Source organism: Fundulus heteroclitus, chromosome 3 (assembly GCF_011125445.2).
Source record: "Fundulus heteroclitus isolate FHET01 chromosome 3, MU-UCD_Fhet_4.1, whole genome shotgun sequence".
Classification (NCBI taxonomy): domain Eukaryota; kingdom Metazoa; phylum Chordata; class Actinopteri; order Cyprinodontiformes; family Fundulidae; genus Fundulus; species Fundulus heteroclitus.
This window is the reverse complement of record NC_046363.1, coordinates 43,564,555-43,576,723: the sequence shown is the minus strand read 5'-3', so window position 1 is coordinate 43,576,723 and position 12,169 is coordinate 43,564,555. Positions and strand designations below refer to the sequence as shown.

General features: G+C 44.0%; 1 protein-coding gene across 3 annotated transcripts in view; it reads right to left on the bottom strand.

Annotated features, from left to right (window-relative positions):
• Positions 1-5,689: 5,689 nt before the first annotated feature.
• otud7b (OTU deubiquitinase 7B) overlaps positions 5,690-12,169 on the bottom strand; it is a 59,175-nt gene continuing 52,695 nt past the window's right edge. For all 3 annotated transcript variants that reach the window (XM_036135467.1, XM_036135468.1, XM_036135469.1), the window contains exon 12: positions 5,690-8,390. In XM_036135467.1, the coding sequence (XP_035991360.1) occupies positions 6,939-8,390 (1,452 nt within the window). In that variant the 3' untranslated portion in view covers positions 5,690-6,938. The remainder of the gene's footprint in view (positions 8,391-12,169) is intronic.

Below are 12,169 nucleotides of genomic sequence, written 5' to 3'. Positions count from 1 at the left end.
CTAACAGAACGCCAGACCAGGTGAACCTTCTATGAAGAGAAAAATGACAGAGAACAAAAAGTTAAAAGCTGAAATAACAACAAACAATGCAGATTGGAGAGCAGTAGGAGAACTCAGCAGAGTGAGAGAAATAGACCCTGATGTCCTCCAGCAGCCTAAGCCTATAGCAGCATAACTATAGAGGTAGCTCAGGGTAACATGAGCCACTCTAACTAGAAGTTTATAGTTATTTATATTGATATCATTGTATCGACTGAAATTGAGGAATATATTATGTTTTTGCCATATCGTCCAGTCCTACTATATTACCAAAAGTATTTCCTCACCTGCCATGACGCGCATATGATATGAACTTCAGTGACATATTTTTAATCCATTGGGTTCAACATGATGTCGGTCCGCTCTTTGCAGCGATAACATCTTCAACTTTGCAGCAAAGGCGGTCCACAAGGTTCTGGATTGTGTTCATGGGTATAACTGACCCAGTCTTCCAGAAGGTCAGACACTGATGTGGGACGAGAAGCCAGACCAGAACAAACATGGCAGCGCAGGAGGACGCACGTGTAGCTGCAGCTATCACATCTGTTTTGTCAGAATCTATGCTTTCATCTTTGATGAACAGCAAGAAGCGCTTTGTGCATCTTTGGATGGCAAACATGTTTGTGCCTGCTTGCAACATTTTCATTTCATACCATGATTGGCTAAAACCAAACTTTGCCACTATAGGTTCCGCTTTAAATATGGTGCCAAAATGGAGAGATATTAGCAATTATTGCTTCCCAGTAACCATGGAAGAGTTTCTAAAAAAATCTAAAGTCTAAGTTCAAGTTTGCAAAGTTTCGTCCTGATGAACCGCAGGATGTCTTCAGCAACGTCCTTTTGGACAGAGAGAAGGAAATAGTTATCCTTTCCCACAACATGAAGCGCCAAGAGAACACAGAGTTGTTTTCTGTGGGATGCAAAAGAACACAACTCTGAGAAAATCTACAGGGAGCCCCGAGGACAGAAGACGTCCTCAGGGTGCAACAGGAGTGAAAATGCTGACAGACGCCTTCCAAAGACGACTGAATGCTGAGATTGAACCAAAAGATATTTTTGGCAAAGTACCGTTTAAAGCAGGGACGTCAAACCCATTTCTATATTGAGCCACTTTGGCATCATAAAGTTGCTTAAAGGGCCGGTAGCACCGGCATAGATGACACTTTTGGTTTCATGATTTCATTTCAGTTCACATAGAAATATAAAAATGCACAGTAACATAAAAGTAGCACCTTAGGCCCATTTGAACAGTTTATCTCAAAAAAAAGTTGATATTGGTGTGAGTTGCACTTTAATCTCATGATTCTGCACTTTTACTCTTTTTGAACATTTCTGGGTGGTTTTAATGTGTTGTGGGAAAACTGACCTCTAGTAGCAGGATGCTGTTCCTACATAGTTACAAATATCAACATTCACTAAAGGAGGCACAGTTTTAGCCACTTTATACATTTTAAGAGAATTTATGCCTCTAGTTTATGACATGATATGACTTTTTTGGCTCTTGAGGGCCGGATACATTTCCTTGACGTGCCGGATTCGGCCACCAGGCGTGTAGATAACTATGCAACCAGATTACTGCAACTTTTCTATTGTTCTAAGTGTTTTCCCCAAACAGATTTACTTATTTTTAGGTAAATCTCACATTAAACTCTCAATAACCTGAACATTTTCAAGGGGGTGTGTAAACTTTTGAGAGCTGCTGTCCTTCAGCAAAACGAAGCAAAGAAGTAGTTTTGGGTGTTGAACTTGTTGTGGGTTAATAAACGGCATTTATATTAAAGTCGCTCACATGAAACCCATCAAACGAATGTTGTGTGGAAAGGTTTGACATGTATTTAATTTTATTAATAGAAAAACAGGCGCAGTACGTCAGAGGAACATTTCTGACAAAGTCCACCCAGTGACTCATCAGCTTTCAGAAGCAACACAAGCAGCAATAAGGTGAGTAAATGCCCTTTAGTTTTCCTATGACCCTAAAAAACCTACTAAATAACATTTTACAGCGTGTGGATCTCTGTAGTGCTATTTGACTTTATTTGCTTTTTTATTCCAATTCCATAAAGCAGATTAAATCAGCTTCAAGTAGATTCCCTTTGTTTAAATCTTTAATTTTTAAAGATAATTGTCTGTGATGGAAGGAGCAGTTCCTATGAAAGCAGACCCCACTGTTAATAGCTGTAACATCTAAAGAGAGCAACGTTTGCCACACAGGCATGAAGAACGCAAGGATTAAGGTGATAAAAGAAGCAAATCCTGTAAACAAGCATCCATGTTGGTGTTTTAGACGTGCTAAAATAATCTTTATACCAAAATGATCTTCCATCTGCAGCCTGTTTTCTCACCTTACTGTGATCCTCGGCCAGATCCGCGCAGGAACCTTTTAGCATTCATCCACAGGCGTTAGGAAAGGAACCAACCTTCCAGCCGCTTCACAAAGAAATGCTTCCCAGAAAGAAAAGGGAAAGTTTGAGTAATCCTGAGCTCTGCTGAGCAGGTGAGGATACGCTTTCCTAGTAGTGCACGCCAATGTGGAGGTCTGGATTTCTTTTTTCAAACCACATGGGAAACTGTTTAATATTGCATCAGGGTTTCCGATTTCTCTAATACATAAAACAGACACGGGTCCGTGGATTATCTGAGCTGGGAGTTATTTGCTTATTTATAATGCAACAAGGTTAAGATACAACGGAGTGACACAGAACAAATAAGACCAAAGTCCTGCAATAAAAGAGCACTTCCAGGCGATCTGCCGTTTCATGAAGAGCTTCAGGGATGAGATGTGAGCCAGACTGGAGGGAGCGGCGTAGGAAACAGCTTCTTAATGTTTTTACAGCACAGCAGCAGCTTCTCAGGAGGACACGGGGGAAAAACTGGAGTTAAAGCCACTAATCACTTTCAAGTTTACGTTCTTTTATCTTCCTTTTCTCAAATCATTCAGTTCTCACGTGGAGAACGAGACTTCTTTACCCAACAGACCATTATTGTTATTTACAGCTAAGCTATTTATCTGGTCTTTACCAGCTTTCTAATTCCTGGAAATCAAACCCCCAGAGGGAAAAACAAACAATTTATTCAGACTGAGGCCTGGACTTTAACTAGGACATCAGGTCGTCTTGATTCAGTCCCTCTGCTGCCATGTTTGGATCATTGTCCCGTTGATGAAAGGATGCAGACACAGGCGTCTTATCTTTATAAACTTAGATTTCACAAACAAGATTTTCCAATTTGGCTATGAAGTCCTGTGTAGGAAAACAAATCAGAAGGTGTATTATTTTATAACCACAGATTAAGGTTCAAACAGAAGAGACGTAAGATCCTTGAAATACAATGAGAATTTATTCAAACGGTGCAAAAAATAATCATAATACCTAACATAAAATCTGATGTTCTTTCTATCCAGATTGCACTGTCACACAGCCTTTTAGTTGTTTTTTTTAAAAAAACAAACAAACAAAAAATAAAGATAGAAAATCAAAATGGAACAAATGACAACGAAGAACAAAAATCCGGTTAAAATAACGCACAAGTCTGGTAGAATGGTCCGCCATTTACATGCACCAGTCCCAGGCCGCTTCTCCCCTCGCTGCCTCCAAACAAAAGACGAGCTCATAGAAAAGTAAATGGAGTCATTTCTCCTCCTGTTCCGGGGAAACGAGCATAGTCATAGAAACAAAACAAAAAGAAGTTTCATTGAAGCGCATCAAGAATGAAACATTGACAAATTTAGAAAGCAACAAACAAAAGCTGGACTTCCAATTAGCCAGAAAGAACATCCTAAATGATCTCAGCTAAACTTCCCACAAGGAATCCTATCTGAATGAACAAAAAACAAATCTCACTATAAATATATATATAGATATATATATATTCTCAAATTGTTATGTCAGTATTAAGGAACTTATTTTGTAATGCGAGAGCCTCAAGTATCAAAAAGGCCCATGTGGGGGTCTCCTTCAACAAGCTAGACGTGACGTTCCCACCCCAGATCCCGGCTCCTTAACAAGCTTATTCTCACAACTGTGGAAGTTTCCAGCAAAATACATTCTTACCCTTTTTTTTTTAAAAACACTGTAAAACTTTGGGCTTACAAAAATAACTCGGAACACATTTGTACAACCTCAAGCTCTTCTGTCCGTTTCCTTAAATAGAAATAAAAAGTCTGCAGCCTGTAACGTCGGTTTCGTCACAGAAACACAAAGATCTGATCACCTGTGAGCTAATTATTACTTTGGAGGAACGGGGGGGGGGCACACACACACACAAAAACACACTTTTCTTCCCGAACAAAGGAGGTATTTCACATGTATCGGTTAAAACCTACATCAGGAACACATGCTGACACACATTCACACTGATAACGCTCGGTCGCTGTGGGAAACGTCAGTGTTTCAAACGCAAAACGGCAGAAAGACGCCGTTTCTTTGAGCAGCTTTAGCAACATCTTGCTATTAAATAGTGTTTGAACAACACTAATGGGAACTACACCAGTTTTATAGAGCTTTAGTGTTGGGAGCTAAGCTGGGAGAGCAGCAGGGGCCGGAGTTAAAACCGAGTTCAGATGGAAAACTGGATAATAGCACCCTCTAGTGGGCAAGGCAGTGAATTGCATACTATTTTGTGCTTTTTCTAACGACCTCATTGAGAGAAGACGGAACAAGCGGAGCCACTGGAGTCCAACATCATGGCTTCTTGTAGCGAAACAGCAAGACGTGAGAGACGCAACAGTCTGGAGCTTGAAGTAACGAGGAAGACTCGAATCAATCCACCCAATTATCAGCCGAGCTCTAGTGCTTAACTACAAATAACGAAGGTGTCATCTCAACAGGACCAACACCAATCACAGATTGTGCGACTACTTGGTAAGTTTAGGGGTCGGCAGCAGTGAGAACTGAACATGTTTGTTGGAGAGTGAATGTTTGAGGGGGAAACAAAAGGCAGCAGGTTGAATAAAACCGTCCAGATTGAGTCCGTGTCTGCACAGGCGACCGGGGAGACAAGAGGTCCAGAAAACATCTGCAAAGGGGCTTGGACTGCACAGATCGGTGGATTTGCTGGAGCATAAAACACCTTCAGAGTATTTCAGATGTGCACTGAGGGACTAAACCTCTGCTATTAGAAAGCGTCGAGCGGTACGCTGATTTTTAGCCGTGGTTGTGGATGAAACAGGAATTCCTATAAACATTTAAGCCCAGAAGACCGTGGTAACCTGTAGTGTCTGGTTTATTTTAATTTGTTCTGTATTTTGTTCAAAGAGCATTTAAAAAACAGCGGACAGAGAGATGCAAAAAGAAAAACTCCCGCGTCTCTAGAAGCCATTTTATTCATGCCAGCATCTGCATCTGTCCAGAACCATTTGTAGAATGGATGCTCTTCTACAAAAGCATCCATACCCCCCCAAGAACCTTTTCAAGTTTTGCCACGTTACAACCATAAACTTCTATCTCCTTCATTGGGATTTTATGTGAGAGAGAAAATAGTCCGTAATTATGATCTAGAAAGGAAACAACAAAGGACTTTCACTGCGTTTCTATTCAGCCCCAAATTATTTGATGTCATCCACTAAAACACAGAGCAAAGTCTGAATAACTGCCTTCAGCAACCGAGAGGCCCGGTGAGAGCGTCCTTATTCAGAGAAGCAGCCAAGAGGCTGGGTGAGCTGCATAGATCCGTCGCTCAGGTGGGAGAATCTATATGTTGAAGCCATTGTTGAAAATTTTAAAAAGCCAATAGGCCCAATTTGGAGTTTGCAATGGAGGAAGGCGTTCTGGTCAGGTAACAAAAATAACTATAAATTTAGAAAAACCCACTAAACATCCCCCTGAACTTACTACTCCCACTGGGAAACACGGCGGTGGCAGCATCATGCTGTGGTTAGTCCACTGGGACAGGAAGTTGATGGGATCCATCCTGCCAGAGGCTGCAGAACATTGGTGACCCGGAAGAGGTTCAGCAGGACAACAAGCCTAAAATCATACCCAGAGTTTCAGTGGAACGGTTGCGATCAACAGTTTCCTGCCTTAGAACGGCCTAGTCAAAGCCCGGACCTCAGCACAACCAGGAATCCAACAGATAAATGGGCAAACATAACATTTAGTCTCTAGACGCGCAAAGACAATGCGACGAACTCAGGGAGGGGGGGAAACAAAACGCTGAGAATCATCCATCGCTTTCCTGTAACAGTTATCGGCCCGTCTGTGTTGCTCCGTGTTTTAAAAATCCAGATTAAATAAACTGAAGTTTATGGTTCTAACGGGACAAAACGTGGGAAACGTCCAGGGGATGAAATACTTGTGCAAAGAGTCAAACCTGGTTTTGGACGACACGCCGACTTTATTGCAGGGAGGGGGGGGTAGAGACGTCTGTCAGTGCGGCGCCGCAGCAGCTGACCAACAGTAAGCAGTAGTTTCACTTTGCGTAACGCAAACGGTGAGTAGAAGCGACACGACGTCTTCAAAGCCTCCAGTAACGACCACGTAATAACGGTAACAGACGGCATGTGAGGTGGAGACGCCTGTGCCTTCTCCGGTTTGTGCTTCTACGCGTGTTTCAAGCGTCCTGCGTGAGCGTCGTACCCGCCGTATACATTCTCTCCACTAGGAGGCGACAGTAGCGGGGCGCTGGACCCTTACAAAGGAGAGTTTGTAGTCCACACACACACACACACACACACACTCACTCATACGCAACAGCTGCATAAGAGCAAAAAGTAACAGAAGTGCAGTCAGTTTATTCTCTGGTCTAACACACCCCCCCCCCCCTAACCCAGCGGCGAGAGACCGCCGGGATTCCTCTCGTCGCCGCCGACAGGAATCGACCGCTCCCCGGTCCGGTTCAGAGGCGGTTCCGTTTAGGCGGAACCGGAAAAGGCCACTCTTCGCCACGCTGCCGCGGCGCCGGGCTCAGAACCGGTGGATGGCCGGCTCCGTCTCCCTCTTCCGCAGCTCCTCCCGGTAGCAGCAGGAGCAGAAGTTCCCCGTCTCCGGGTGTCCGTAGTAGTTGCAGGTGGGCGTCCGGCAGCGGCTGGACTGCAGGCCGCCCGCGCTGCCCAGGGAGTAGTGTCTGACGGGCGGCTGCCCACTCCGGGGGTCCAGGTCGGCGCTCAGGTCCCGGAAGCCGTTGGTGTAGCCGCCGGCGACGGCGAGGGGCTCGGCGCCGGGGTAATCGGGGGGATCGAACTCCGGGGGGTAGGAGGGAGCCAGACGGGAGGGGCTCAGGGAAGAGGGGCCCTGTGGGGGGAGGTACTGGGCGGGGCCCTGCGCCGTGGGGCAGTGGCGGGGAAGGGTGGCGTAGGAGGGGAGGCCCGGGTAGGAGGAGGCCGGGGAGCCGCCGGCCAGCTGGCGGCGTAAGTCCGGGTGGGCGTGCACAGGGAGATGCTGAGTGAGCGGGGCGGCGGCCGGAGGCGGGACGACGAAGGTGGGCCGCGGGATGGGCACCACGGCGGAGTACAGAGACGGACTGAGAGGTCTGGGGTTGAAGGAAGGCGGCAGGTTCTCCGTCAGCTCCTCTTTGGCCTCGTACGGCCGGTAGCTCAGCTCCGCGCTGCCGAGCGCCTCCTTCTTGGGCGCCTGGGCGTTCCCGGCGGCGCCCTTCCTCTCCGCGTCGCGCCGCTGCTGCTCCTGCTCCGCGTGGAAGCGGTCCTCGGCGTCCGCCAGGTACCGCTGGATCATCTCCTCCTGGAAGGGCTGCCGGTTGCTGGTGGTGAGGAGGCTGGCGAAGATGGACTTCCTCTCGCCCTGCATGGCGGCGCGCAGGATGCCCAGGCTGACCTTCACGTCGGCGCTGTACTTGTAGTGCTCGCCCTCCGTGCTGCTGCCGCCGCTGCTGCTCATGCTGCTCATCGTTCCCAGGAGGCGCTCGCTCCCCGACGAGGGAGATCCCTTCCCAGAGTCCTCGGAGGCTTGGGTGGAGGGCGAGCTGTCCTTGCTGCCCTTCCTCCCCCTGAACGAGCCCTTCTTCTTCTCGCCGCCTTCCTGCTTGGCGCCGGCGGCGCCCGCGTTCTTCCCGGTCATCAGGCCGCCCACGTTCTTCTTCAGCTTGCTGCCCAGGCTCTTCCCAAAGCTGCCCAGCTTATTGGCCACAGAGTCTGCTCTCTTCTTGTCTTTCTCCTTCTCCTTCTTCGTTTTGTCCTTCCCTCCCGCCGCCGAGCCGCTGCTGGACGAACTGGAGGACGAGGACGAGCTGTTTTTGGCCAACGACCCGCTTCCGTTGGCGGCGGAGCTCGCCGTCGTGTCTCCGTTGCCGTTGGAGCTGCTGCTGACCGACTCCTTGTCCGACTCTCCGGAGTCGGGCGGCGTCCGGGCGTCCTCTCCCGCGGAGGCGGTGGGGGATTCGGGTTGGGCCAGAGGGGCTTGCTGCAGGCGGACAAAGCAGACAAACACGCTCATTAAACGTATAATTCATCCAGATAAAAATAAAAGGAGACACAAAGACACGGCCAAGGATTTAAACCCTTTCAGAATGCATCAGATCATCACATCACCTGTCAACACCTTTCTACCTTTAACGTGGCATATTGCTGCATTGTCAGACGTCTATCAGCTAGGGCTGAACAATTAATCGCATTTTCAATATAATCGCGATTTAAAAAAAACGTAATTTCCAAATCGCAGAGTCTGCAATTTTTGGCTATGTAACAATCAGGGAATCAGACGCGTCTATTAGGTGTTGTTAAAATGTTTAAAGTGGGTTTGCCTCCACATGGAAGGGAAGACAGTTGCAGCAGTGAGATAATCTAATTTTATTACTTGTTTTAGAGTTTATATAATCATACATAGCATTAAGTTCTGGTCAATCAGTTTAATACGTAGACTTGCTTGTTGGTTGCACTTTATGTTCAACAAGGATTGATGTCCAAATCAACTAAAAGCTGTTCTCTTGATGTTGGATTTATTATAGTTATTCTACTTTTAATCTATATTCTAGTTATATTATGTTTCACTTATAATAACTAAATGACTATGCAATCTTATATTTTACTAATAACATTCTTGACCATTTACAATATTATATTATACTTATTACTGAAGTGTTATTTCTCCTTGTATCAGAACACAAGCATGCGAGCAGTTGCAGGTTGCACCCAATTGTATCTTGCAGCTGCCTGTGGAAGATAAAGAAGTTACTCCCATAACAATGAATGCTGTTGTTGTGTATTGGTTCCCTGCCTAATGGATTTCAACTAGTTTGTTCCCCTTCCCTCAGCAGTTGAAATCCTGTGTAACTAGGGCGTTCCAATTTTCAATAAAAAGCCTGGCGAGCGGAGACTGCTTCAGAGTGGTTTGGAGGATTGTAACTGAGCAGTCTCCGAGCACTCTCCTTGCAAGACAAATTTAACTGATTCTCTGTGTCTTCTTTGTGCAGGTTGCTGAATAAGATGTTAGGTGTTTAAACCTAACACTTGAATAATATTCTGATTAATAGAAACATTAAAAGTTCTTGTTTAAAATAGTCCTTGTTTACAAACATCTTTATTTAGACGCCATTTTTGTTGCTTGTGGTTAATGCAGAGAAAAGTCAAAATTGCAATTTTGGTTGAAATATATCATAGGCAGAACACAATCATTTCTGCACAGAGTTTAAATGCTGTGGGTCTTTTAGCAACTAATTTGCACAGCGAGGAAACAAGTTGATTTATTGTTTGTATATGTTTAAAAAGACATGATAAATTAAACTGAAAAAAAAAAAAAAAAAAAAAAAAAAAAAAAAAAATCGCATTAAATTGCAATATTAAGGAAAAAAAAAAATCGCAATTAGATTATTTTCCAAAATCGTTCAGCCCTGCTATCAGCAGAGTGTAACCTGACTGCAAACATTTGGCCACTCTGCCCTGTAAAACGTCTCTAAATCTGTCTGATTGTGAAGACGTGCAAAACCATCTCTGGACAACAGAGACCGGGCTCAAACATCCGGTTTCTGGAATGTTTTACGTAGAGCTGGACGATAAATCAATAAATATATCGATCGATAGATGTATATCTATGATAGAAAAAAAGGGTCAATAAAAAGTTCAATAGAATAACAGTTTTCCTTCCTTTTGCATTCTAGCCTATCATGTAGGTTAATATTACAGTCATTACATCCTCCCAACCAATCACAAAGCAGATCCAGGAACCAAGCCCCGCCCCCTTCAAAGTTTCAGAGAGCATGCGTTCTTTTTAATTTTTAATAACTTGCAGTTTTGGTAAAAAGTTGGTTCAATAAAGGGTTGAGTTTGAATTCAGTGTTTGTGTTCTGTATCTAAAAATAGGTTGCTAGGCAACAGAATAAAATAGGCAGGGCTGCATTTAAATTATAGGTTGTGAATTTGTTGATAATCATCGATATGGATCAATATGATTTCTATTTTATTATATTATATATTCTCTTTCCTATATCGTCCAGCCCTGGTTCTACGTTTTCTCCCATCACTGATGTCTGCTGTGCTCCAAATAAACTGCTGCAGCCTTTTTGACTCAATCAGCTTCTTCAGGTCCTGCGTGACAAACTTGTCTGCAAACATCGCCTTTAGACAATGGAGCCAAACGAGTTAATGTCAGGAAAACGCAGTTACAACACTGAAACCTTGTGTTGGCTTCATCGGAACGAATGTGAGCTGAAGAAGAATGAGTTAGCTTTGCTGGATCAAATACATCCTGCGGCATCTAAACTCCTCCTCAGAACAACGTCTGAACATGAAGGTCCTGCAGAACTCTGACATAAATGACCTGCTGCGGTTATTTTCTGTGAAGCCAAGTTGGATTAAATCAAATCCAGCGGATCTTTGGGGTCTTCTCATTAGCTTTACGTGTTCTTGACCTGTTTTTGAAAAACAAATACTCACTTCCTGCTCTGTAGACTAGAGGGTGACACGTGAGTGGATTTTCACTCCCGTCTCATCCCACTCCCACAGAAAAAATGTGTGTCCCGTCCCACTCCTGGGCCAGAGTAAAACATAAAGTCCTGTCCACTCCTGGTAAAATCACTCCCACTCCCACTAAGAATGACTCCCGCTCCTGCACCACTCCCGTTCTTCTCATCTTCATTAAGTCTTCTGGTAATACATGGAACCTGAATTTCTATGAAGGGTCAGTTAAGTTCCTGTTTAGCTGTAGTAAAGGCCAGTTAAAGTAAAAGGAATAATAATAAATAATAAAAATAATACACAGGGAAACAGACCATGCCTGTCTTAGTTGAATAAACAAAATGTACAATGTTGCCTTTTACTAATTTATAGAATAATAATTTTCCAATGAACAATGAAGTTACTTTTATGTTTCAAATTACTGAAAGTAAAGAAAAATGCAACTAGCAAGAGATCTATGCTCCATCCATCCATCCATCCATTTTCTGACCCACTTAATCCCTCATGGGGTTGAAAAAAGTGCATTACTTTCACAATTTATTTACCGCAATGGTTCAAAAACTCAGTTTTGTAAAAGGAAAAAGTTGAACATGATACAAGCATATTAGTATTTGTCCATTTGCAAGAAAATATCCACAAACTAATCAGGATTTACTATCAGAACTGATAAATTCACCGAACATTGAAAACATTCTTGAATAATAAGTCCAGGAAACACGTTTTAGAAGCAGGATACTGAATGTTAACAGGATACTGAACGTGACATTCAACTCTAGTCAAGTTTGTTAATATTTGCAACTTTCCAGTCAGTTCTGTGAGTTTAATAAATAAGTCTTTACTTCTGACTTTGCGTTGCAAATCTAACTTTTCCAGGTCGAGTTCGGCACTAGCAGTTTCTTCCTCTATTGCTGTTTTTGAGCGCGGGTGGAAAAAATAGATCAGAAGCACTGTTGGCTTTTAAGTCGTGTAGTTCTTTCGACTTGCATTGTAGTTTATGTTTCTTGGAAAAAGAAAAACTATATGGCAGCGTTGATCCTACATTCTTTATTTTCCATTTTTATTTTATTATTTTTTGGCATCGATCCTAGTTTATTTTACCTCCTATTGGTTTACTCCTGTCTGATCCTGTTTTAATCCTGTACCACCCCAATCACATGATCTTTACTAACGCTGACTCCTCAGCGGGGAATCCCGCGAGATGTCAGCCTCTACTGAAGACGTCATCAGATTGTTTAGCTTAAAGTTTTTTTTTTTGCTGACCGGAAGCAACTCGATGGCTTTGGTAAGGAA